This window comes from Neofelis nebulosa, chromosome 1, assembly GCF_028018385.1.
Source record: "Neofelis nebulosa isolate mNeoNeb1 chromosome 1, mNeoNeb1.pri, whole genome shotgun sequence".
NCBI lineage: Eukaryota > Metazoa > Chordata > Mammalia > Carnivora > Felidae > Neofelis > Neofelis nebulosa.
The window spans coordinates 70,217,163-70,245,156 of record NC_080782.1 but is presented as its reverse complement, the minus strand read 5'-3'; the positions used below and the strand labels follow the sequence as shown (position 1 = coordinate 70,245,156).

The following is a 27,994-nucleotide window of genomic DNA, read 5'->3' as shown; positions in this document are numbered from 1 at the left end:
GATTTGGGATTGAGTGGCAATTAAACACTAACCCCCACGAGCATTACTTCTTAGGCTCCACTCATAGATTTTGTAGCCAGCTGTCGTTGGCAGTCTCCTTTCCTTCACGTTTCATCAGGAAGTCGCCAAAAGCAACAGAGGAAAAGAGGAGCCTGAACGTAATGAGAAGCCCCTTTCTCCTCTATTTCTACAGCTCCTCACCAAGTTGCCGTACCAGACACGCCAGGCCCGGTTCCTCAAGGACAGGAAACCTGGGCACCAAAAAGGAAATGAGGAGAAAGCTCACACTCTGTGGAACGTGGGCTGCTGGCGTCTGAAGGCCTCAGAGGGCCTCACCTCCACCCAGGCTGCCTGCCAGTTCACAAAAGCCGTCCGAGGTCTTCTCTCCTCCTGGGCTCAGGAAGGAGGGTGCGGGGCGGGCCCGTTGGGCGGCGCACTGTGATTGGGCACCTGAGGCCCCGCCCCATCCCGGCGCGTCGAGAATGGGCGGGGCCAGCCGCCTGCTCTGCTCCAGGGCTGCGGGCGCGTATTGACCCAGCAGCCGCCTCGCCGCGGCAGTTTCCTCCTGCTCGTGGCGGACGTTGTAGGAGCGCCGAGTGGCGCTGGAGAACCGGCGCTTCGTTTCGCAGCTGCCGCCGCCATCTCCGCATTTACAGGGCGGGAAGGAGGGAGGGGACTTGCGGCTGCAGCTGGAGCGGGCTTCTCTCCGGGGACGCTCCTCTTCTTGCTCTCCTTTTCCTCAGCCGCGCGCCGCCGCCGCCCGCCCCCTGCGCCCTCCCCGCGCAGCCCGGGTCCGGGAGGGGAGAGGAAGGGGCGCCGGGGGGCGGGAGAAGCCGGCTGGCGGACGCGCGCTCGGAGGAAACTCCTGCCCGATCCGTGCGTCCCCGCGCCCGGGGTGCACCCTGGCCCGGCCTCGGCGGCGGCGGCGGCGGCGGCGGCAGCAGGAAGGCGCTCCGGCGGGGGTGGCGCCGCGGGGGCGGGTCTGGCCGTCCCGGCGCTAAGTTGTGGGGCCGGGCTCCTCCCGACCCGATTCTTTTACCCTGGGCTGCTCAGACGCAGCTCGGTGCTGTCTACCCCAGCTCCGCCGATCCCTCATCTCTTGGGTGAGGGGGACACGCCTGCCCCCGTCTAGAAAACTTTTCCTGCTGACTCGGTCGGGGCGGCGGTGGCAGGAAGTCCGGACAGCGACCTCTTCTCCTCCTGCCCTACGCGCCCTGCCGGGTGCAGGCGCCGAGCTCGAGATCAAGTTTGCGGGGGCCCCTTCCGGGCTGCAGGCGGGTCCCGCCTTAGGAGGGGACGCCCGACCCCAGGGAGGGCGGTGGGCCCGGGCGAAAGCCGAGGGCGCGTAGTGGCGCCGGAGACAAGGTGCGGAGTGCGGTCGGAATCCGCACCCACAGCCGAAAGCGCGGAGAGCAGGAGCCTGGGAGCAGAGAGCCTCCGGCGGCCGCTTGCAGGAGTCCACAGCCCTCCTCCTCCTTTGGTGAGGACAGTGTCCTAGCCCCGAGTGTATCGAGGAAAATGAAGTTAAGCCGGCAGTTCACCGTGTTCGGCAGCGCGATCTTCTGTGTGGTGATCTTCTCGCTCTACCTGATGCTGGACCGGGGTCACTTAGACTACCCCAAGAGCCCGCGCCGCGAGGGTTCTTTTCCTCAGGTAAGCACCGGCGTGGGGCTCCACGAGCGTAGGCGTGGGGGCCCGTGTTCCTCGCTGCTTCGCGACCTCTTCCTCCCGCCGAGGTTCCGCGCTGGGGCAGGGCGAGGCCGAACTGGAGGAGGCTCCAAGCCTTCTACAGCCTCGGCTCTGCAGCGTACGGACGACGGTGCCGGCGACCCGTGAGCCTCCTCCTCGCGGGCGCGCCGAGTTAACAAAGTGCCGGGCGGTATGCGGTGGCGGGATCGCGCTCCAGGGTAGTGGCCATGTTCCCGCACTCCCATTCGGGCCTGTTGGGGTGGCCTGGGGCACCTGCCTGTTGGGGAACCGACGCAGCGCCCGATTACCGCTCTTGGGCAGCCCCTCGGCACACACAGGGTTAAGCTGCACAGACCGCCCCCCCGAGCGCCCCCAGTCGCCAAAATTGATCAGACCCCATCTGGTCTGTTTTTTCACCCCACTGTCTCTCGAGTAATAAGCAAAAGTTTATTTCGTGTTGCAGACCTCTTAGATGTGAATCTGTAGGGTTGATTTTAGTGTCGTCATTCTTCAGCTATTACATAGGGTTTGTTTGGAGCAGACGTGGGAGCCCAGTAGGGAAGCGCGTGTTATACTCAAGCCGGAAGCTGTGGGGCGCTCAGTCCTGCGCCCAGTGGTCAAATTCTCCATCCAGTTGGGAAACCACCGGTCTTAAGTCTTTTATTTAAAGTTACTAAAAATAAGCAAACAGACAGTCGGTTCTGTTTGTAAGGATACCGCGCCGCGTGTGCAATTTCAGTTTCAATTTCTTTGCCCCTGACCTGTGCAGTTAAGAAATTTTAGTAAAACTGGGTGTTGTGTATACTCTGTAATGAATGAACTTGAAGATCTCAAAGCCGTGACAGGCTGATCTAACTATTCGACCCAGGGATATTGAACAGGTTGACGAGGTTTTTTTGTTTTTTGTTTTTTGTTTTTTTCTTTTTTGACCATGTAAGTGCCAGAGAATATCCTTGCCATTTGTTCTTGTGTTATGCTAGGGCGAAAGGCTTGAATTTAATTAAAATTAAATTGTGAAAGTGAAAAAAGACCTCTTTGTGGATGCCGTCATCCATACAGAGCCCTCAAAATGTTTTGCAGGTGATAGGTATTAGAAATGCTGTTGCAAACATGTTTCAAAAAATTTAAAAGCTTCTTCTTAGGTAGTAAGCACTGTGGAGCATCTTTCAATCTTCACTTCAGAGTCTGTCCAGTGCCTGTTGATGAGACTGGATAAAAGTTATAAAAGGGGGTGGGGAGTTCACCCTGTGAAGCCATAGCAAAAGGAATTCTAAGCCTTGCTTAATATGTTGTATAATTTGGGGACTAAACTTGCTTTGATTTTTTTTTCACCCCAGTAATCACATTTTCAGAATTTTCTCCATTACAGGAAAAATCATAAAAGCTGATATATTTTACTTAAGCTGTTATCTTGAATAATGTCCTTTGGCTTTGGCTTGATGATCACTTGGAAGTGATTTATGCAAACATCTGGGGCTGGGGTTTTCTGGCAACCTTGACATTTTACTGTTTCTAAAGAAGTGAGTGACTCATTCAGTTACTGGGAAATCTTCGGCAAAGTTAATTCCAATATTTTAATATCCAGCCTTAGTCCTCCTCAGGGGGCTGAAGTTCTGCATAGAGCAGAATGCATTTGATGGAAAGTGGCGGTGGTTGCTGGAAGAGAAGGCTCTTGTATGTATTCTGTTTTGTGTGCAAGGAAGAGGATTTGGAAGGTGGAGCTTTTTATACTTAAGGTTGCTGTTCTCAGATTTTCAGGACTGGATTTTCATTTCAGGAAGAAAGCACTTTTTACTGATTTGGTTTTGGAGAGCCACTGAATTCCCAAACAGGTGGACAGGATAAACACTCTGTAAGTCCAACTCTTATATGTCTGACATCAACCTCTGTGTCTTACAGGATAAACTCGATTCCCACCGCTAGTAGATGAGGAACCTGAGGCACAGAGAGATTAACTTGCCCAAAGTCACACAACTAAAAGCTGAGATTTGAACAGGTGGCCTGTGGAGTCTAGGTTCTCAGCCACTAATAGTATACTAGCTCATAGTAGTTCTTTGCCTAATGTTTAGGCCTCAGTCTGCCTGCAGAAAAGGTCTGATGTGGAAGATAGAGCATGTTGCTCTGTGGTTCCTTAGCTTATGACTTTTTTTTTTTTTAAAGGAACTTTCATTATGAAGCTCTAATGAATGTGCTCCTTTCTCTGAAACTTTAACGTTTGAGATTTGTATCTCTCCCAAAATGTCTTGTTGCTCACTTTGCAGCTAAATATTGTAATGAAAACCATTATGCAGCACAGCATATAGTCTTTTGAGTTGCTTTTTAATTTTTTTTTCATTACTGCTAACTCTCATGTAAACCTTAATTTGATGAGAACACCAAACATAACAAAAGGAGCTTGCAATATATTATGTATCTTTGGTGAATTTGAAGCAAGCTAGTCTGTCACTATGCATCATTTTTGGTATCTAGTAGAATGATTTATCTATAAAGGGATTGATTTCCACCGAATTTTAGCTTAGGATTTAGGATTTTAGTTTCTTTTAGTCAGTGTGGAACCTTTAGTAATGTATATGGTCTCTTTGTAAGCAAGGTATGTTTTAAAGCCATCCTAAATTGAGAGCAGTCTATTTGCTGTTCTGGCTTCATCCGTTTTCCTTCCTCCTACAACTCTGTGTTTTCTACTACTTGGCCAGACTCTGGGGCAGAAGTAGGCCCAACTCAGGGTACTTTCACTTGTCCCACCCTGGGACAGCTGCCTGCCTCTGACATAGTCTTTGGAAGGCTTTCCCCTGTGCTCCTGGGAGGAATTCCTTTGAGGATTGGAGGCAACAGTGGTCTTACCTGTGTTAGCTTCTCTGTATATTTCAGGGTTAATAAATCTCAGCTAGAAAAATTAATTAAACTTACACTCCAGTTAAGAGGCTGTGGGGCGCCTGGGTGGCGCAGTCGGTTGAGCGTCCGACTTCAGCCAGGTCACGATCTCGCGGTCCGTGAGTTCGAGCCCCGCGTCAGGCTCTGGGCTGATGGCTCAGAGCCTGGAGCCTGTTTCCGATTCTGTGTCTCCCTCTCTCTCTGCCCCTCCCCCGTTCATGCTCTGTCTTCTCTGTCCCAAAAATAAATAAAAAACTTTGGGAAAAAAAAAAAAAAAAAAAAAAAAAAAAAAAAGAGGCTGGCCAGGGCCTAATGCCCTGAAAGATGCTTTGAGGTATTGCAAGAATTCGAGCAGCTGAAAAGAGAGACTTCATTAAGGTCTTCCTGAAATTCTTCATCACTTCTTATAAGCAGATTTAACAAGTTGCTTACTGTCTACCTTGTATGCAATAGGATGTCTTATTAATGTCTTATGTTTGGATATGTAGAAAAATAGGGTGTGCCTTGCTTCTCCGTACTCTAGTGCAGAGAACCTCTCTCTAGGTTATAGCATTTGTTGCTAGGGCTTGTGCACTTGTGTATAAGGGATTTTGTTTCATTTAGGGGGCTGTAATCTTTGAGATCTGTGACTTTGGGGACGTGATGGAACTTTGACATTGGTGGCAAAAGGGCATTGAAGAGGAATGCAAGAACAGGAAAGCCCCTGGAGAGGCTGGTCTCCACCACCCCCTCTTAAGGTCAGCAGTTCTGCAGAACTCCTGCCCACCAGGTCTCACTAAGACCCAAGCTCACTTCCTATACACCACCTGGGGCAAGAGTGCATCTGGTCTGAAGACTTAAGTCTATTATTTTTTTAATTGAATTGAATTTGTTGTTTCCAGATCAGCACTGCTCTCAGTGCCTAAACAAATACTTTTGTTTGGGAGATGTTGTAATCCTATTTATCAGAAAGGCATCTTCTCTGTGACTCATTAATTAGCATTATGGGGTATCTGGGCTGAGGGCAAATTAACTAAAATTACCACTTTGTTGTTTTTACTTTGAGTCAGGTTTTTTTTTTTTTTTTTTTTTTTTTTTTTTTTGATAGATGTTAAAACTTTGGTCTTTTTTAACAGACTGGAATAAGTGTTGAGATTTTTCCTGGAATTAGTAGTTCAGTAGCAGCCGTTTATCCCTTGCTTTATTCTTTGATCCCAGTGGTCCTAGTTTTCCCTTGTTGTTCCCTTGCTTCCAGAGAGACCTTTAGAAAGTGGGAGGATATTCAAAAGCATGGGATATGACCTCTGGATGCTGGATTGCAAGGGCCTTACTCGTGCTTTTGACCCCTTGTGTCTTGGTGGTCGAGTTCCAGGTAGCATCAGCTTTTACAGTGCAGGTAGAGCTGAAGAGAGGAGGAGGAACTCCCAAAGAGTGGGTTTTGCTTCTTTTTATAGTTGTGATTATTAGGTTGATCAGGAATGCAGATAGACTATTTTGGCTAAAGTGGGTTTCTGTTTCGGGTGTAAATTTCAAGCCAGGCTGCTAATTTTAAGGTTGAAACCATGTTTAGGTTCAAACAAATTTGAGGGGTGATTATACTGGTGACCTAGGGCTTGAGTATTGCTATATTTGTCTTGTGTTGGGTAATAAATAATCTGATTTGAATTAAATGAGTCTCTCAAGGGTACAGCGTAACTTTTGTGAAATAGTGTATTTAATGTCATGTTATTTGTACTGTTATGCAGACAAGCACATAGTTGGTATCCAGTAAATATTTTATGTTGTGTTTGTAAGTCTAACATACTGTTTTCTAAATAAAAGGTCACCTTTGAAGTACTTCAGCTGAAAACTCCCATGCCTTTTCTATTCTGTGCATTGTAGGATGCTTTGCAGCATCCCTGGCATCCATCCAGTAGAAACCAGAAACACCTTTCTTCTTGCCCCAGTTGTAGCCACCAAAAATGTCTACAGACACTGCTAAATCTCCTCTGGGGGAAGAAATCAACCCTGTTGAAAATCACTTGTCCAAAGGCCTGTTCTTTATACCCTTTGCACTTTGTTAGCATTTTGCTTTTTAGGAAGGAAAGATCAGAAGACTTAGCTCTAATTCTCAAAAGGAGAAGTAGCATTTTTTTTATATGAAATGAATCCTTTCTCTGGATGCCGAAAATTCACTTACATTTTTAGGATTCTAAATTGCAGTATGTTACTGAAAACACAAGCGTAGATATTATGTTCACATGCAAGTTAAAGAAAAAGTGGAAGATTATTGTAATGAAACTTCCTTTTTTTTAATTGAATAGACTTGTGCTGAGAAAAATGTTATGGCAGGTGATAGTAAATAGATCATCTTTTACTTTTCGTAGGTTGAATTAGAGGTTAAAAGTAGTCTAGGTATATTCCCCTTGTCTTTTTGCCTAGGAAGGTAAGATACATTGATTAGTAACAAGGTAGTATAAAAATCATACTCAAACATAATTTGAGGTGTGTGAAGTTTTCTCAGGCAAGCTATTTACTTTCTAAAGTGCATTTGTTTTATTTATGTTAATTTTGATGATTCTAGTTACTGCATTTGCTATTTCTTCTGGAGGAAAACCAGGAAGTGGATAGAGATTTCCCTCTTGTTCATTTCATTTTGTTTTAAGTAGGTTTCTTTTAAAGGAAGGACGATGGAAGTGGGGTAGGGAAATAATGAAGTTCTTGGCAGTTATTCCTTTCCTTTTGTGCCCCCAGATGTCTGGTCTTGAACTCAGTCTAAGTCAGCTAACTGTGGCCAAATCTGACCCACCACCTGTTTTTTGTAGGGCCATAAGCTAAAAATGGTTCTTATGTTTTCAAGTGGTTAAATATTTCATGACATAGCCACACTCGTTTTGCTACAAATCATCTCTGGCTGCTTCTGTACTACAGAAGTTGAGCAGAGCTGAGTAGTTGCCACAGTAACTCTCTGGCCCAAAAAGCCTAAAATATTTCTTCTCTGGCCCCTTACTGAAGAAGTTTGCCAACCCCAGGTGTAACCTGTGTTTTTCTATTATTAACGTTAGAGGCAAATAGTATGGTTAGATCTGTTGAAGCAGAGGTGTATGTTGAAAATAAAATTCTTGTTCTTGTCACCTGGTTATTAGATAAACTTAGTGAAACTTAGTTTGTGTTTTCAGAGTGTGTTTTAAAACTGGTGTTATATACATGTTTCACGGATTTCCGAGTATCCTTGGGGAACTTCTGTGCTGGAGCATGGACATGCTTGACATGTTTAATTTGTTTCCCTTCTATCACTTGCAGATTTCTCACTACAGGACTGCTCTGGGATGGAGGGTTCTGGGGCATGAACTGCAAAATTGATCCATAGTCTCCAGATCGAAAACCATGACTTTATTGTATTTTAGATGTGCTATAATTCACAGATAGGCTGAATTCTGAGCCTAATCAGACTGCTTGGGTTAGTTAGTATTGTGGAGGGAGAGCATAGGTCCGGGCATCTTCTTCATAAACTGTAGATCTAGGATGGAACTTGGCAGACCTCTCTGAGACCCTGAAGGCTACTCACCTCGGAGGCAGAGAACTACCAGCATGTCTGCACGGGCACCGGACTGCTGCTCTTCCAAGAGTAATTAATTCCTGCTAATTTTGATCCTTCTTCATGCTTCTTGAAGGTTATGTGTGACTTTCTTCATTCCTTTTGGCACAGGCCACCATCCCATTTGTGTCCTCAGAGATTGAACTGTCATCATTAAATTGCAGTACACTTAGTCTGAACAAAATGAGCGTAATGAACCTAACTGGTGTTGCAATTTTTAAGTATTTTCCCCCCTATTTTTATTTTTAAATTTTTTTTTTCAACATTTTTTTATTTATTTTTGGGACAGAGAGAGACAGAGCATGAACGGGGGAGGGGCAGAGAGAGAGGGAGACACAGAATCGGAAACAGGCTCCAGGCTCCGAGCCATCAGCCCAGAGCCTGACGCGGGGCTCGAACTCACGGACCGCGAGATCGTGACCTGGCTGAAGTCGGACGCTTAACCGACTGCGCCACCCAGGCGCCCCTTCCCCCCTATTTTTAAATGAATGCATTTGTGCATTGTTCACATGCATCTGGATTTCTCACTGGCTTCCTTTGCAGGCAGTCAGTCACCTTTGGGAGTCAAGAGAAATGAAATTCTTTTTCCAAAGGCAGAGCAGGCCTCAGATGTGACTTTTTCCCACCAGTCAGCCTCCTTGTCCTGAATGAGGAGTCTTGAGAGCAGGGAAATTGGCCATTGATTGATTGATTGATTGATTGATTGATTTTTCTTTGTAAACACATGTTTTTTTCTAGGACGGATGGTGTTTTGTGATGGGAAGCACTCCTCCTCATTCAGGGCAAGGCTGTACTTTGGGGCTGAAGATAGACTTTGTAGCAATTCTCCCCTGCTCCTTCATACCACAAGTATGGAAGAAAGTGGGACTTGTGGGTCCTGGCCTTTGTGGTAACATTTTTACCTGTGGAACATTAGCAGATAGAAGCCAGAGAATATGACTTACTCTCACATTTATTTTCTCCATAAAAAAGTCCTGGATCTGCATTTTGAGAGTCTATAGAGATAGTCATTCTTTTAATAGTCACGAGCACCCCTAGAAAAGTCATAATAGGAAGTCAGGCATAGAATTTTAGAGTAGGGAGGATCCTTCCAGATCAGGTAGTTTAGTCTTTGATTTTTCAGATAACACTGAGACACATAAAGTTAACCTCATCAGTTTGCCCTGGGTCCTGTAACCAGTCATAGCATACCTGGAATATGCATCCTGGCCTATAATTCAGTGCTTGTTGTTGTACTTTACTCAGCATATATTTGAGAATTACCTTAGAGGTTACTAGATAATGTTACTTGCTTTGCAAGAGCATTTTAGTTATTTGAAGCAACGCAACTGCTGTTTGTGAAACAATTAGAGACAGCTGAATGCTATTTATTCATCACAAGAGTTAATTTTTAAAAGTTAGAACGGTGCCTGGCACATAGTACATATTCAGTAAATGCTAGTTATTACCAATGAACACAGATTTGTGGAGTACCTATCATGTACCAGGCACTGTGCAGGGGGTCTTGGGACACAGGACCTAAGATTAAAATAAGAGTCCATGATCTTAATTCTTATTCTTGGTTTAAGGGCAGAGGCCTTAAAGGGAATTCAGCACTTAAGCCAGGTAACAACAGCCTGGCTCAAGTTGACCAAAGGACCTGGGACAAAAGACAGGCTTTTCTGACTGGGTAGGACTCTGAAGAGAGAAAGAACATTCCTAGTGTGGAGTACAGAGCTTCTGAAGGCTTGTGGTAATGAAAGAGCCTTGCACCATGAGAAGAGGTGAGGAGATTGGTTTGATTTGGGATCTTTGGTGTTTGTAAAGAGTAACTGGGAAAACATGATAGGTAGCATGGTATCAGATTGTGAATTGCCCTGAGAGCCAGCCTGGGAAGTTACATGACTCAAATGGTAGTGAACCATTGAAAGTTACGGAGTATGTCAGGAAAAGCCACGTTGGAGAATTAATTTCAAAGAAAATTTTAGACCTGGAAGGGAGCTAAGAGTTTTCAATCTAGATTATTCTGGTAGCAGTGTGTAGGAAGACTCAGAAGCAGGAAGGCAGCTGAGAATCTGTTTGAGGTAATACAGACATAAGGCACTAAATCCCTATATGTACCAGTATTGAAATGGCTAGAATCAAGAGGAAAACGTGTGCAGACATTTTGTGAAAAGAAGCCTCAGGGCTTTCTAACAGATTTTTATCAAGGGTAACGATGGGTGTGGCTTGAGTGAAAAATTTTCCCTCTTCTTTCCTTTAGGGCGTTTGGAGAATTAGCTAAAACTGTTTGCAGAAAGGGATAGTTTGGAAGATAACCCGGTTTGGGAAACCAACCTCAGGTTCATGTATGAGGAGGTGGATGTTAGTGGAGTAGCCACGGGGGCTGGGGTGCCCAAGTGAGAGATGAGGGAAGGGAGATGCTGATCTGGTAGTCATCAGCAAAGTCGGAGTGGATGAGCTCACTCTGGACTGTGCTTTGTGAGAAGAGAGCAGACAGCCAAGGAACATTTCTTATAGCCAAAGCTATGCTTCTCATATTGAGATTATTGTGTAGCAGATGCTAATATAATGAAGCAGCTTGTATTCAAATTGTCAGAAACCAGCTCATTGATCAGCATACCTAAGAAAAGATAAGACTGTCCTAAGGAAGGATTTCAAAGGAGCATTTCAATAGGAAACTAAAAAAGACCCTTCTCATTTTGGGCCCAAATTATGGAACTAAAGGATTTTTTTTTTTTCTAGGTTATAAGAACAGAAAATAGGTAATTCTCTCTCTGTCTCTTTCTTTCTCTGTGTGTGTGTGTGTGAGAGAGAGAGAAGAGAGAGGGAGAGATGGGTTTATTAAGGATCAAAAAACAACACTTAAAATAGGGACTTCATAGCTTACGGTTGTTTTTAAGGTCAGACAGATTTCTGAGTACCCCCATACTGCCTCTTGTTGATAGTAAAGAAGAGCCCTTCCTTTTTGATGAGTGGCTGACCACACCCTCCCCCCAAACTGAAGAAATTATAACTGTCTTTGACTCAAGGCCAACTTTTGAAAATTTGTAGGGTCCAGTGACAACACTTGAGATACAAGGTATTTCTTAGAACTTTCAGGGAGAAGATCTAACCAATGATTGTTTGTAAGAAAGAAAAAAAGATTTGAGAAGAACCCAAGGAATTTGTATCCTTAATTCATCTTTATAGCTGACTGTGTGGTACTTAGAAATTTGTTTTCATTACATTTTTATGTATCATACTGTGCCTTACTATTGCGTTTGTTCCTTCTGTGGTATTTACCACGCCCCACCTTGCCCTTACAGATCGATTGGTTCAGATGGACTTTTACAAAGTCTGTAGGAAAGGATTTGTAAAGCTTTAGAATCTTTGCTGCTTGTACAGAAGAGTTAGGAAATTCCGAATTTATGATAATTCAGATGGGACTTGGCTAAATACTTACCTTTCTCCGGTCAGTAAGGAATAAAATGGGCTTATTCAGTAGATGATTAGTATAAATAAGATTGGAGCCAGGCTGATTATCTACTTAAAACAAGTCTTCAGAGGCCCCCAATACTATTTCTGTACGAAAAACCATCTTAGTCATGTCAGTTGCATTTATTTTAATAGGCTAACACTGTTTAAGTTGATTTGTATTTTCCACTACAATTCTTCTCTTTTTACATTGAAATTATGTTTCTGAAAATTACTTGGGTAAACATGTCTACGGAACTTTTATCATCAGATCCTAGCATACAACATATGCCATTCATCCATGCACAATGAGTTTAGGTGGTATGTAACTAGTACATAATGACAACCCTTGTGCATAAAGACAGGCCTATCTCCAAAAATATAAGACAGAGTAGCAACATCGACCAGCAGTCATTGACCAGGTGATATATGACAGCATGACCCTGGTTCCTTGGGATTTGTTGCTGTCTGAAAGTATATCCCATGAACTTTCATTCATGTTCTTGGGTGGGATACACTGTTGACATTATCTCAGAGTGCTATATATAAGAATAGAAATACATTAAAAATACGTTGTAGAAATAAAACCAGTGTGGTTTTCAAAAAGATATTTTGCAAAAAAATGTAAAGAAAGGTAATGTTCCACAGAACAGTTTGGGAAGTAATGAATTAAAGGAAGTATTCTATTCGTCAACACCTAATTTGCTTAGCACCACTTTATTTGCAGTCATTAAATGTATCTGAAAGTTATAAAACTGCATTGCATGGACATATTTTACAGTGTAAACACATTGTGCTACTTACAAGCCCTTGTTCTAATCATCATATTGAAGAAGATACCCATTTTGCAGAATCTCGCTTTATATAATAGCTTCATGTCTAAAATGTTGTCTTAACAGGAGGTGGTTTCTTTGCAGCTGCATTGGGGTGGTGTGGATGGGGGCCATATAGTTCTAATCTCAATATACATCTGGAAACTCATGGAGGGGGGAGGGATGGGACTGTGTCCTGGAGCCTGGAGAAAGCGCCAGCAACCGGAGTCCTGATCCCATTTTTGGAGGTGGCAAGAGGATGGGGGTTCACAAAGAGTGGGAAAAACCGGTGTGGCCTGTTGTTAATTCTAGGTCTGGACTGGAAGGCACAGTGATTCTGGCAGCTGCAGAGTCCCAAGGGTACCCTCCTGGGGCAAAGCATGGTGAGCTTGAAGTCCCAGCTCTTCCCTTTACAGTCACCTGCACGCTTGTTGTCTACCTGCATCTGAGTAGCCTCTATTAACGTCATACCCAGGCACGCGTGAGATTTGTGAATAATGATTTGCCAAGGCAAAACCCGATGCTCCTGTGTTTTGGCAAGGTTTTACGTAATTAAGTGTTCTTTGTGCTCACCTGGTGAGCGCATTTATTTCTTTGAGTGGACGAGTGGAAGCACAAAGACCATAATACCTTGGAAGAGATTCAGGCATGATAAGCTTCAGGTCTGGAAAACACCATTAAAAGGTCATTTGTCACTGTGGTTTGTGGCTTGTAACAACTTGGTAGAGTTACATGTACAAATACGGTCCCTGCCTCAGTTCACGGTTTTTTGGGCTTCAGTACTATACATCTTAAGATGGGGAGTGGTCACTTGAGGGGTTTCTTGTCATTTGATGAAACCCAAATGCCCTCCTGTTAAGTGCCTGAGATCTGACTAAATATAAATAGCAGGGTTTTCTGTGTAGCTGAATGGCGGCTGACTGACCTGGAACTACTGAGGTAACAGTGACACCCTGCTGCAAATACAGACTCTCTTTTACCAAATCTCTGTTTTTATATTTAGTTTTAATACAGCGGCTCTTAACTGGGGATGTGTGAGAATTGCCTGGTGAGCCTTCTACAATTATTAAAGGCAGATCTGTGCTCTCTGTCTAGGTAATCCCCATTCTTATCCATTGCTTTAAATTCATATTCACACTGACCACTCAGGTTTGTGTATTTTCCTGACTTTCAGACTTTGTTGTCACCCTCATACCACCACTATTCGAATACCACATTAGACACCATTAGACCACTTTCTAATGGTTCCAGAAGAGAACCTTTGCCCCCCCCCCCCCCCCATTCCTTCCCCAGGACTCACTCCTTACTTCCCTAAAATGCCATCCGTTATTTTCCCAGTTGCCTCAGCAAAAGAAACAAACAGAAAACCCCCCAAAAGGCTCTGTTTCTTCTTTTCCTGTCACTCCCTTCCCTAACTTCCTCTGTCTTGTCAAATCCTTCCTCTTTCCTCTGCCTCCCCTGCCTTGGTCCAAGCCACCTTGGTGTTTGGTGTTTGTCCCGATTGCCCCTCCACAGCTCCAGAATAGCTTTAAAAACACTTTTTATTCATTGATCCTACAACTGTCTAAGATGAAGATGTTGATGTTTCTTTCCGAGAAAAGTATTTTTAACTATAAAGTCTTTTCCTACATCTTTTGTTCAAAGGTAAGTGCATGGTCTTGTGAGACCAAAAGGAGCCCCTCGGAAAGAGGTTGTGTAGTCACATGGTGTCACCTTTCATTCCTCCATTGCATGGGCTCTGGGTTGCTGGGGCTCACAGCGCTCCAACTCTTCTGATGGGGATTTGGATGGACTTCCTCTAGTAGGGACTGCAAGTGGGCGGACACTTCCTAAGCTTTATATAGGGTCAGCTCTTTACCAGGTGTATTTGTTTCCTATAGTTTCTGTAACTTAGTGGCTAAAACAAGAAAAATGTATTACCTTCCAGTTCTGGAGGTCAGAAGTTTGAAGTGGCTCTTAGTGGACTAAAATCAAGATGTTGAGAGGGCTGCGTCTCTTCTTTGGGCTTTAGGGGAGAATCCATTGCCACATCTTTTCCAGCTTCTAGAGGCTGTCTGCATTTCTTGGCTCAAGGCGCCCTTCCAGTATGGCATCACTCTGACCTCCTCTTCCATCTTTAGATCTCCTTTGACTCTGCCTCCCACCTCCTTTTTTTCCTTTGTAAGGACCCCTGTGATTACATTGGGCCTATCCAAATATTCTGGGACAGTTTTCCCCATCTCCCAATCCTTAAGTTACTCAAATCAACAGAGTCTTTTGCCATGTAAAGTAACAGATTCACAGGTTTCAGGGATTAGAACATGGACATCATTGGGGTGGCCATTATTCTGCCTACCACACCAAGCATCATTTAAACTGATTTGTAACACTCATAACCACCCTATGGGTGATGTATTATCTCCATTTTACAGATGAGGAAACTGAGGCACAGAAAAGTTATGTAACTTGCCCAAGGTTACTCTGGGGTAGTGGAGCCAGAATTTAAATTTGACTGGGCTTTATTTTTTGTTTTATTTTATTTTCCAGCTTTATTGAGATATAGTTGATGTATAACATTGTATAAGTTTAAGGTGTACAATATGTTGATTTGATGCACTTACGTGGATATTATAAAATGGATATTACCATAGCGTTAACTAACACCTCCGTCATGTCATATAAATACTATTTATTTCTTAAGATGAGAACATTTAAGATTGATTCTCTTAGCAACTTTATGTAATACAGTATTAACTATAATCATGCTATATATTACAGTCTCAGAACTTACTCATGATTAGAAGTTTTTTTGCTTAGTTTTGTTGTTTTTGTTTTTTATAAGTGGAAGTTTATACCCTTTGATCAACATCTCTCCATTCTACCTCCCAACCTCTACCATTCTAGTATTTTTTTGAGTTCACCTTTTTTTTTTTTTTTAATTTTTTTTTTTCAACATTTTTTATTTTTTATTTTTGGGACAGAGAGAGACAGAGCATGAACGGGGGAGGGGCAGAGAGAGAGGGAGACACAGAATCGGAAACAGGCTCCAGGCTCCGAGCCGTCAGCCCAGAGCCTGACGCGGGGCTCGAACTCACGGACCGCGAGATCGTGACCTGGCTGAAGTCGGACGCTTAACCGACTGCGCCACCCAGGCGCCCCTTGAGTTCACCTTTTTTAGATTCCCCATGCAAGTGCTATCATATAGTATGTGACTTTTTCTGTCTGACTTATTTCACCTAGCATTTCCTCAAGATCCATCTATGTTGTCACAAATGGAAGGTTTCCTTTTTCTGTCGCTGAATAAGATTCCACTGTGCGTGTGTGTCTTTGTGTGGGGATATATCCGTATGTACATAGATGGACAGCATATGCTTACATCTTGTTTTTTTGTTTGTTTTTTTTAATCTATCCAGCCATTCTTTGTCTTTTGAATGAAGAATTCAGTCCACTTACTTTTTTTTTTTTTTTTTAATTTTTTTGATGTTTATTCATTTTTGAAGGAGAGAGAGACAGAGTGTGAATGTGGAAGGGGCAGAGAGAGAGAGAGGCACAGAATCTGAAGCAGGCTCCAGGCTCTGAGCTGTCAGCACAGAGCCTGATGCGGGGCTAGAACTCACAAACCGTGAGATCATGACCTGAGCTGAAGTCGGACGCTCAACCAACTGAGCCACCCAGGCGCCCCTCTGTTTAGTTTTAAAGTAATTATTGATAGGTAAGAACTTATACCATTTTATTAATTGTTGTCTGGCTGTTTCATAGTTTCCATGTGTTTTCTTCCTCTTGCTGCCTTCCTTTGTGACTTGGTGATTTTCCATAGTGGTAGGCTTTGATTCTCTTCTCTTTATCATGTGTGAATCTGCTGTAGATTTTGCTTTGTGGTTACTATGATCCTTACATAGAACATTTTATAAATAGAATAGTCCATTTTACTGTAACAACTTCGATTGCATACAGAAACTTTGCCCCTTTACTCTTTTTCCCTGCTTTCCTTTTTGATGTCACGACTTCCCTTTTTCTATTGTGTATCCATTAACAGATTATTGTTGCTGTAGTTATTTTAATACTGTTGTCTTTTGACATTTTTATAAGAATTAAATGACTAACACTTTACCATATTAAAATATTACTTTGAATTTGACTATATACTTAACCTTTACCAGTGGTTTTTATATTTTCATAGGTTTTCATGTTACTAATTAGTGTGTTTTATTTTAGCTTGAAGAACTATTTTCTGCATTTCTTGTAAGGCGGGTGTTGTGTGATGAATTCCCTTAGCTTTTGTTTGTGTGGGGAAGTCTATCCCTCCTTCACTTCTGAAGGACAACTTTGTCAGGTAGTGTATCCTTGGTTGGCATTTCTTTTCTTTCAGCACTTGGAATATATTATCCCACTCTCTCCTGCCCTGTAAAGTCTTGGAGAGGATCTCTTTAAGTTGATTTGGTGTGGTGACCTCTTAGCTCCATGAATTTGGATATCCAAATCTCTTCAAATTGGAGAAGTTCTCAGCCATTATTTCTTTCTTCCTTCCTTTCTTTTTTTTTTTTTAATGTTTATTTTTGAGAGAGAGAGAGAGAGAGAGAGAGAGCGAGCAGGGGAGGGGCAGAGAGAGAGGGAGACACAGAATCCGAAGCAGGCCATTGGCCTGCTGTCAGCACAGAGCCTGATGTGGGGCTTGAACTCATGAACTGCAAGATCCTGACCTGAGATGAAATCGAGGGCTTCAACTGACTGAGCCACCCAACGCCCCAGCTGTTATTTCTTTAAGTAAGCTTTCTGAACCCTTCTTTTCTTCTTTTTCTTGAATTGTAATAATGTGCAGATTGGTTCTTTTGTTGTTACCTCACAGATGATGTATGCTTTCTTCACTCTTTTCCTTTTTCTTTTTTCTTCTCTGGATAATTTCAATTGTTCTGTCTTGGAGCTCACTTATTCTTTCTTCTGCTTGGTCAAGTCTTATGTTAAAGGTCTTTGTTGACTTCAGTCATTGTTTTCTTAAGCTCCCGAATTTGTTTGGTTTTTATTTATGTTTTCCATCTCTTTGTTGAACCTCTCATTTTGTTCTTATATTGTTTGCCTGGTATTGTTAAATTGTTTATCTGTGTTCTCTTGTAACTCTGAGCATCTTTAGAACATTATTTTGAATTATTTGCTGGGAAATGTCCATATTTCCATTTTGGGGGGGACCAGTTACTGGAGGTTTACTGTATTCCTTTAGTAGAGTCATGTTTTCCAGATCCTCTGTGATCTCTATAACCTTGTATGGAAATTTATGTCTTTGAAGAAATCTCCACCTCCAGATTTTATGGACGGGCTTTGGTAAGGGAAGTCTTTCACTCGCGGGGGAGAGGGGAAGCAGGAACATGCTAGTGATCCCAGCATGTGACCCCAGGTCTGCCACCTGTGACGCAAGTTCAAGCGGTGCAGGGGCATGTGGCGGCATCGGTTTTGAGGGTGGCATGATGTCTCTTTGGCTCAGGTTGCTGGGGTCCACAACATTAACAGCTGCGTGGTCCTTGGCAAATGCTGCAGGGTGTCTGCAGTGGCTGTGAGGGCTGTTTGAGTCCTCACTGGCACCTCCAGGCCCAGTGGGTAGGGGCCAGGGCAGACAAGAGTGGTGTCCTAAGCTGGTGGTGCCCTCAGCTGCAGAGGCCTGTGTGGTGGAGGGCTGGTTGCAGACATACATGTAGTGGTAGGAGCCAAGGCAGGCAGCAAGGGCTGGGGCCAACCGTGGAGGCACTGGTAGTTGCACGGGCCCTGGATGTTGATGTGCCATGAGCCACGACGGCTCAGTCTCATCACGGACACACAGCAGTGGAGGCTGGTGATGGGGGTCAGGCTGAGGACATGCAGTTGCGCAGCTGGAGTGTTTGGCGCCAGGTGAGTGTGGCGGTGCAGGCTAGTGACCGAAGACAGGGCCTCCTCCGTGCCCGTAAGCAGCCGTGGAGGCCCTGGCTATAGGCTTGCTCTCCTGTGGCTGCAGAGTCTCTTCCTGAGCATGTGCAGGCAGTGGAGGTTGGAGACAAGCATCAGGTTGGCGGCATGCAAGTGCATCGCTGGAGGGGCTAGCTCCATGGCAATGGGGGTCAGCTGCGGGGTTCAGGGCCGGAGTTTTGCACTTGAGCAGCCGCAGAGGCCTGGGCTGGCTGCTGGTGTGGTTCCTAAGTTCCAGAGAGGCTGAGTGGGGAGAGAGTAGGAGGGACACAGGTGGCTGGCATCAGTAATGCCAATACATGTGAGGTGAAATCTGCAGAGGTTCCATGGCAGATGTGCTGGCCATTGGTTCCCTCTACAATGGTGAAAGCTGCTGGGTTTGTCTGTAGAGCAGGTCACTGTGAACCATTCTTATTCATGCTGTGTGGCCGCTCTTGGTAGCTAGCCCCTGCTTTTTTTTTTATTTTCTTGTTCCTAGATATCTCTGTATATCTCTTGGTGTGGTACTCCCAGTGACTGGGAAACCTGGTTTTACCCTGCTCTTCTTTCCTACCAAGGGGAACTGTTTCTAACTGGGGAGTTCCCTTGTGGCCCTGAGCAGTGCCGGCCTGGGGGATGGGATTATGCGCACAAAATGAAGCCATCTTCCTTCTTTTACTGTGTGGTTATTCTCAGGTGTTCTGTTCCACTGTGCTGTGAGGAGACTCCAGGGCTGTCCCATAGCTGTTTTTGTTCACAGATAGCTGTTTCATTGTTGATCTTTGTGGGAGGATGGAGGCTGGGTCTCCTGTCCTGTTTTGATGATAATACTCTTGGCTTTAGAGTCTTGTTTTTTTGTTTTTTTTTAAGTTTATTTATTTATTTTTGAGAGAGAGCGAGAGAACAAGTGAACAAGCAGGGGAGGGACAGAGAGAAAGAGAGAGAGGCAGGGAGAGAGAGAGAGGGAGAGAATCCCATGCAGGTTCCGCACTGTCAGCTCAGAGCCCGATGCAGGGCTCGAACTCATTAGCCTTGAGATCATGACCTGAGCCAAAATCAAAGAGTCTGACACTTAACCGACTCAGCCACCCAGGTGCCCCTAGAGTCTGTTCTTAATCACAGTTGTACCCTGGAAAGTTGTACCCTTCAAAGTGATTTTACAAAGCCATACTTTTATTGTAGCAACAACAGAAGTAATGTCTTCTTGAGTGCCTGCTTCTTGGAAGGCCCTGTGCTAAGTTCTTTTGTAACCATTCCAAGCAGTAGGTATTAGCACTTTTTTTCCCCATAAAGAAACTGAGGCCCAGAAAAATTAAGTTATTTTCTGAAGGTCACAGTGCTAGTGTACCAAAGGTGTTGTTGGAACCCACATCATCTGACCCAGTGCCCATGTGCTTAACCATTCACCTAAACTGCCTTTATTAGCTAAAAGGAGTCATTAAAAATAAAGGTAATCATTATTTGCAGTTACTTAAAAATAAAAATGTGGTGAAGTGTAATATCCTAGAGCATGAGATGGAAGAATCTGGTACAAGGATAATTAGAAGAATTAATACCCAGTTAAGCAGATTATCAAAAGATGCATGTTTATGAATTTATGTTACCCTCTAGTTTAGGGGTGATTTGGCAAGTGGATTATTTTTGGCTTGTTTATCTTAGATATTGCACTGACATGTGTGAAGTCAGAGACATCAGCCCCCAACCTGGCTGATCACCAGAATCACCTGTGGAACATAAACACTGCAGTTTCTGAGACTCTTCCCAAGATTCCAGGGTGGATTCCTGGGTTTTGTAATTTTGAGCAGTCTTTCAGATGCTTCTGATGGTTATTGTTAGAGCCTTTTACCCAGTCACATTTACTGCATGGTGGGCACATTTAGTGATGGAATCCAGGTCCAGAAATATCTTGATGTGATGGAGTAATATACTGAATCTAACAAAATCCAACAATACAGAGGAAAAGAAAGCATGAATGATAGGTGGTATGGAGCTAGAGTTTCAGACTTACAAGCATACATTTTGGAGTGAAGTTTTGTTTCTTTTGAATGCCGCCTTTGGTGGCACTGGTGGTTATCTTATAAACATGTAATACTGTTTCCTCTATAGGTCTCTGAACTAGAAACTTGATTTGGTTGAGTGAAGATTTTCTATCACTATCATGGTAGGAAGAATTTCAGAATCACCTTGGGTTCTTTTATCAGACTCTTTCCCTCCCCCACATCAGTTGAAAGTCAGAGCCCATTGAGCCATGCTTACTAATGGTAGTGAAAGTTGAAAAATTGTGGTTGGACTGTACAAAATCCATAATCTCTGTTTGCCCTAGAGGAAGAGTCACATATTTTACCCTACTCACAAAGTCATGATTGTCACTGTGGCCAAACATGACTCAATTTCTATATTATTTCCCTCTTACTCGATGAAGATCACCCTATAATTGAGGACGTTTACTTCTCATTCTTACCTATGTTTTGGGTCACAGTGAAGATTTTTGTTGATTTACTTCTTAAAAAATGTTAGTGTTTCATTTTTATTCATATTATTTTTGGTGTAAACTGTGCCAAAAAGTGACATTTAATACTTCCTTATCTTAGAGAAAAGGTTGCACACAGATTCCCCCACCCCCAGTAAATATTTGCAGTTCTTTTGTGCATCAGGCATTGTGCTAGGCATCAGGGTATGGTGATGAATAACAATAGCTGTGGTGCCTGTTCTCAAGATAAATATTTATTTAGTGATGAAGATGGGGAAATAAATAGTACATGAATAAAATAGGTAAAAGATGTAGTAAGACAAAAAATAAGTTGACATAATACAGAATCACATGAGAAGGCTTATTTATTTATTTATTTATTTATTGAAATGTTTATTTATTTTGAGAGGGGGAGGGAGAGGCGGAGAGAATCCCAAGCAGGCTCTGCACTGCTCAATCCCACAAACCTTGAGATTATAACCTGAACTGAAATCAAGAGTCTGACGCTTAATTGACGGAGCCACCCAGGTGCCCCTGAGAAGGCCTGTTTTATACAGGATGGCTTGGGAAGGCTATGCTGAGGGGACATCTCAGGTGAGATCTGAAGTACTCTATAAAGGAAGAACGTGTATGAAGGTCTCGAGATGGGTTGAAGAGGAACTGGCTTAGAACTGAGATGAGATGAGGGTGAAGCTAAATTGGGGGGGGGGGATAGTTGGATACAGGTCCTTACTGATGGTAGTGTAAGTGCAGTGAGAAACTAGCTCTGGGTTGTATTGTAAGAAAGATATGGGGCGCCTGGGTGGCGCAGTCGGTTAAGCATCCGACTTCAGCCAGGTCACGATCTCGCGGTCCGTGAGTTCGAGCCCCGTGTCAGGCTCTGGGCTGATGGCTCGGAGCCTGGAGCCTGTTTCCGATTCTGTGTCTCCCTCTCTCTCTGTCCCTCCCCCGTTCATGCTCTGTCTCTCTCTGTCCCAAAAATAAATAAATAAACGTTGAAAAAAAAAAAATTTTAAGAAAGATACAATGCAGCTGCATAGGTCACGGTTGAAGGATGTAAGCCTAGGATTGGGAAATTAGTTAAGAGGCTGCTGTGTACGAGACAGGAGAGATTGTCGGAGGATTGGATCAGCATGGTTGCAATTGAGAGGGAGAGACGTGGAGTGATTCAACAGCTATTGTAGAGGTAGTAAGGAAAGAGCTTGCAGATAGACTGGATGTGTGAGCGGGGTGAGGAAGGAGGAAGAATCCGTTATGCCACCAAGATTTGGGGAGTGGCTAACTAGGTGGACATTAGAGCTACTTACTGAAGATCTGAAGATGCAGAAGGCTTATTTGGGAGGGTTCTTTGGGGCATAAGTTTGAAACCCAAGTGGACGAGCGGAGTAGTCATTTGGATGTATGGGTTTGTTTTCCAGAGAAGAGGCTTCAGTTAGAGATAGAAATGTAGATGAGATATCAGTACAAATGATGGAATTTAAACCATGGAGTGTATGAGATAGTTTAAGATAGTATAGAGACTGCAGAGGTCCCAGAAATTAACCTTAAGGCCCTTCATCATGTAGTTACTGGGGAGAGAAGGAGACTGAGAAACCAGAGGCAGAAGGAAACCTAGAGCATGCTGGGCTGACAGTAGGTGAAGAAAACGTTGCCAGGAGGAAGAAGTGGTCTAGTGTGCTAGATGCTCCTCAAGATGATGAGTCAGGTGAGCACAGCGTGTGCTTATCATGACTGACTCCATGGAAGTCTTTGGGGCCTGTTCAGGGGCAGTTTGGGTGGAGTGGTACGCACAGGCTGAATACAGCGGGCAGATGAGAGAATAGGAATTTATAAGGAATGTATATAGTGAGTACAGACTGTTGATAACCTCTGTATGTCTCTGAAGGCGCTGGGGCCCTGGAAGGGGATTGTGGGGCTAAGGGAAGCACTGGAGTTTGATTTGGTGTTTTAGACAAGATATCATGCTAAGTTGAACCCTAGGAAATTGGTGAACTGTACTATATTTGATTTATGAGAATGGCAAATTTCATATAGTTTGACCTAATGTTACATGTTATACTACTGAGAATGAGTTACTTTTGAAAAGGGAGTTTGATGAAGCAGTGTTGAGAGAGTTTTAACCAAAAGAGTACAGCCTTTGAGCTGTTGAGAGAGATGGGTTTGGAGCTCCCCAGTCAAGTGTTGGCCTTTGAAGCGGGGAGGGGGAAGGCACACAATTTTTCCACTGTAACAGGAAGGAAGATGCTGATGTACAGGTTCAGCCGAGTTTCAGTGATCATTGTGATGCCGATCCCGGCAGCTAGTGTTTACCCGGGGCCAGTAATTGTGGAACAAGCTTTCAGATTTGGCTGTAGGTGCACATTGATTGATTTTGTTCATAGGACTGAGTGGCTACTGATCCTGTTTTGCCTTGTAGTAGGTTCTAAATTTTCTCCCTCAAAAGTCATTGATATCAGTGAAATTTTTTTTTATTATTATTCAGTTTTTCCCTTTCATCAAAAGCAGAGTACATCAAATAGCATGACCTCCTTCTCCACTCATCAGCAGTAAAACACCATGGGCCTCCCTATAGAACTGATTAGCAAATCAAAGAACAAAGTGTTTTTCTCACAAGTGATTTTCTTACCCTACAGAAAATTGTCTTTTTCAGTATTGCTCTCAGTATTCTTTGACTTGTCAGCATAATTGAAACGATACCTGTGATTTCTGTTACTTCAATGCAGACTACAAGTGCATCCTTTTAAGGTCATACTACTCTTCTTCTGTCTTGTGTACAAGAATTTGCTTACGAGGTATGTATATTTCAAGAATTTCAGCTGTCCGGAGGGAGGTTTTATTCCACTGCATAATATAGTTTAAAAAAAATGATTTTCATTAGACCATTCTGCTGACATATCCCCAGGCCACAATTTTCTCCATGGACTTATTAATTCAGTACAGAATTCCAGGTACTGATCATTAATTGTATCTTAAAAACTACAATGAGATCGAAGTCGTCTTTAGCGCCTTCAGGATTATTTTTCATGAAACATCTACCTCCTGTAATATTTATTTTGAATAATATGCTCATCCATGGGTTATGGGGCTAGAGCCATTGTAGGAATATTCCCAGATGTGTGTGCTTGTTTCTCAGTGTGTGCTTGTTGAGCTCTAGGCAGCTTTGCCTTGTGCATGGCTCCAAAATTATCTTTTCCTGAAAGTGCGGGTAGGTCTGGAGAAATGCAGACACTGTATTAATTTATACACTGTAAGTGTCCGATAAAACATGCTGCATCTTTAAAAGCTCTAGGGTGGTGGTATTTTAGACAAAAGTTTTATTTTATGGATGAGGGTAGCTTTACTGGAGGCAAGATAAGCCAACATGTTCTAATTCTGCTTGGAATCAGGAACTCGATTTACTGTTGTTACCTGCTGTGGTAGAAATTGCAAGCATCCCTGACATAGACTTGTATCTTCAGTATTGGAAATATTCAACAGAATTCATCAGCAGTGATTTCAAAAAGCTGCAGTCTCTGATGTTTTGATAATAAGTGAAGAAAAGTTTTCCTATTATTTCAGACAGCCTTTGATAGCATGTCATTTTATGAAAATATACACAGATTAGTCTGTTGCATACCTGATTCAAATGTTTTTAGCTTCTTTGGGTGAACTTTGGGTTATGCCAAGGGGGTGGGGGACTCCCTTTGGCCTTTCTACTGAGAACCACTGTCCATCCATATGTGCTGATAAAGAAGTGTTTGTAGTATGATAGTGCTCAATGGGTTTGCTGACCTGGAATCTAACTGGTTCAGCCAGCTTCTCTTTGAGCCCTGAACTAGTGTTGTACTGATCCATCACATTTCCTTTGCTTTGCCATTTCTGGTCGTGACCTGGTGCATATTCTTTCTCTTGCTTTTCCGTAGAGGAAATGGGGCTTGTTTTACAGGGTGAGTTCTGTGCTAAAACCTTGTACTTCCTCCTTCTATATATGCTGATGAACAGGTTTCAAAGTTCTACCTCTTAGAAATAGCCCACCACCCCAGCGGTGACAGTTTTGACATGCATGGGCTTTTTCTGTCACGTGCCTCTAAATAGACCTGGGAGAGCATCTTTCAGGTCTAAGGAGACTGTCTTTTGCTCTTCCACCTCCCTCCTCCCCACAAGACAATGTGCTGCTGATTTGCTTCTAATTTTGGCTATTTCTTTTCTCATTCCAAAATATTTTCTCTAGTCCCTTCAGACGTCTTTCAGTTTACACAGTTTGCTGCAGTGGCCTTCCCTTGGAAGACTCCAGTCTGCTGACCTCTCTTCTCCCCTTGTTGAAGTGGCCACTAACCTGGAAGTAGAATCCTTTTTTTCTCCTGGCTTCCCTATCAGTCAACAACTATTCATAACAGACTAAAGTAGAATTTAAATACCCATAATCAGTTTTTATCATCTCGATTATGTATTTTTTTTTCAAAAAGGGATGGTATCAAATTACTATTTTTTATCCATGCTTTTTAAAGTGGTTTTTCTCCATTGTATCTCCTGAAAACACCTTCTCATATATTTTAATTTTTAAAGAATTTATATTTCTGTATTTTCAGGGACTGAGAACATCTTCATGATATAGATGTACCATTTGACCAGTTCCTTACCTGTGGACGTTTAGGTGTTTTCCCTTTTCCCTCCCTCCTTCTTTCTGTCTTCCTATTATTTACTGGTGATAGAACTTTTGTTTTTGGGTGTCCAGAGTTGTTTTTCACTATGTATATAGTTATGTTTATTAAACCCTAGCACGGACTTTTTGAGTAGTCTCTTGCTAGTTACAGCGTCACTTTGTGTTAAGGTAAGGACTCCAATCTTATGTATATCTGTCTCCCCAGTGTAGCATTATGCCTGCTACAGTAGGTGTAAAGAATTCTTGTTGAGTTCTAGAAATATAAGGGCCATGTGACAAATATTTAAGTATCTCCTGTTTATTTGAGATTCCAGAGATAGGAGTGAACAAGACAAAGATTGTCCTTGCTCTCATAAGCTGAGATATTATTCTGTATAACAAGGTTTATGTTGTAAGGACTACAAGCCTCTTAATGCGAGGATCACTTAAAAAATCATAAAGTCACACAGTATGGTAGGAGAGTCCAAATGACCTACAGTATGATTACTTGGGGGACCTGCATTCCAGGTTTTTTCATGCATATGGCTAATTAAGAGTTGACTAACTGATTTTTCTTTAGATGATATTTCTTACCTAGGATTGTCCACAAGGTTGCCAATTATGATGGAATGATTTTTTTCAGGTTCACGCTTTTTGACCCTTTCAAGTGACTAAAATCAATTATACTTAAATTTAAAATTTCATACCTGAACATAGTATGTTGTTCTTAGGTATTATAGAGAACTCAAAGATCTTTTAGGGCTGGGTTTGGGGCAGTAGGAAGTATATCCCTAAATATTTTTGGTCTTTCTGTTGCACATTTTAAAATATGATTAAGCAAAGATTGAAGCCATGGAGATTTTCTGCTGTAAGTCGGTGTTTCAACACTGCCAGCCATTCATGCTCTTTGTGATCCCACTTACAGAAGTGGAAAGTGAAGGGTGAGTAGCTGCACTCTTGGGCAGGCACATAATTTTTTTAAAAAATGTGTGTGCCTCAGCAGAGCTATATTAGAGTTTCCTATAGCTGCCTTTTTCTTTTTTATTGTAGGGCCAGCTCTCAATGTTGCAAGAAAAAATAGACCATTTGGAGCGTTTGCTAGCTGAGAATAATGAGATCATCTCAAATATTAGAGACTCGGTCATCAATTTGAGTGAATCTGTGGAGGATGGTCCAAAAAGTTCACAAGGCAATTTCAGCCAAGGTGCTGGCTTACCTCTTCTGCCGTCAAAACAGCTGTCCCTCGTAGTGGACCCTGAAGACTGTTCATTCGCTTTACAAGGTGGAAGTAGGCATTCAGATGTGCAGGTAATGTATGCATTCATTAATAATCATTGGGCTTCTTTGTCTTTTACTTTCTTTTTTTGATCTGGTGTCTGTTTTAACTTAGTTGCTTAAACTGTCTGGAGTTTAGATTGTATTTTTGTAAACTGGCTTGATTATTCATCTGATCATTAATGTTCTTTTTAGTGATAAAATTCTGTAATTCTGTGTTTCCCCCAATTTTTTTTTTTTATTATTTTATGCGTTGTGGCCTTTTTGTATGTTTTTTAGGTCTGACTTTCTCTAGTAGATGAAGTTTAGAGGTTTAAATTTGGTCAAAGAGATTTTCTCATCTTCCTATAAAGAGTACAAGAAAAGCTGTATTCTTACTATGTCTCTGTTATACACTATAGCTTTCACACAGTGTAGGGTTAGATTCCTTTTGCTAACTATCTCTTTGTGAAAGAGGGAAGGGAAATACTGTAGAGCTGTGCTGTTCAGAATGGAAGCCACTGTCCACAGGTGACTACTGAGCATGTGAAATGTGGCTAGTTTGAAGTGAGATGTGCTCTAAGTGTTGAGACTTTTTACGAAAACAAAGGTAAATTGTTCATTTTTATATTGATTATATGTTGAGATTATATGATTATATTATATTATGAATACATTGGGTTAAATAAAATATATCAATAAAATTAATTTCACTTAATTTTATCAGAAAATTTAAAATTATGGATTTGGCTTGCATTCTGCTTCTCTTGGATAGCATTCTGGAGGGTAGTGGAGTTGTAAACCAGGATATAAGAAAGGACTTCTACTTTTCTTAAATTTAGGGTGTGTCACATATGCTCTGTTCTGCAAATTAGCAGAGTTGTGTTTAACCTGTACCTTAGACCTGAAGCTGGAACTTGGTGATGGGACCCTGAAGGGTGAATATTTTACAGCTGGACAAAATGGGTTGGCTCTGGCCTTGCTTCAGAGTAGATGTTTTCACTAACTTCTGGGGACAGAAAACATGTTATTTTCTTGAGGCTGTGGCTCACAGGCCAGTCCAGTCCGTAAGCTGGAGACATGGGAGTTGTCTAGGCCTTGTGCCTATAATCTTATCAGCTAGTGCATAGCCAAGTTCAGACAGTATCAGGATTCTGTGCTTTAAAAGTGTATCTATTTTTGTGACTCTTGGCTTTGTTTAGGTTTTAAATAAGTACCTTTTAAAGGAGAACCACAGAACTTTTTTTGGAGGTGGGGTATTAAATCTGGGCTGGACAGAAACAGCCCTGTTGCAGAACAACCATGGAAGGCATGCAGAGCAAGGCAGTGGGGAATCAGGAGAGCTGCAGGGCCGGAGAAAGGACCAGAAGGAATAACAGAGACTGCTAACACATCCT

The 27,994-nt window shown here is 42.9% G+C and overlaps 1 protein-coding gene across 2 annotated transcripts in view; it reads left to right on the top strand.

Moving 5' to 3' along the window:
* The first annotated feature begins 1,164 nt into the window (after positions 1–1,164).
* The window catches only part of MAN2A1 (mannosidase alpha class 2A member 1), a 167,627-nt gene continuing 140,797 nt past the window's right edge, over positions 1,165–27,994 (top strand). The window contains exons 1-2 of one of the 2 annotated variants that reach the window (XM_058725288.1): positions 1,165–1,653; positions 26,394–26,651. In XM_058725288.1, coding sequence (XP_058581271.1) covers positions 1,519–1,653; positions 26,394–26,651 — 393 coding nt within the window. In that variant the 5' untranslated portion in view covers positions 1,165–1,518. Of the gene's footprint in view, positions 1,654–15,882; positions 16,055–26,393; positions 26,652–27,994 lie in introns of those variants that run through there. The other variant, XM_058725294.1, reaches the window with a different exon arrangement.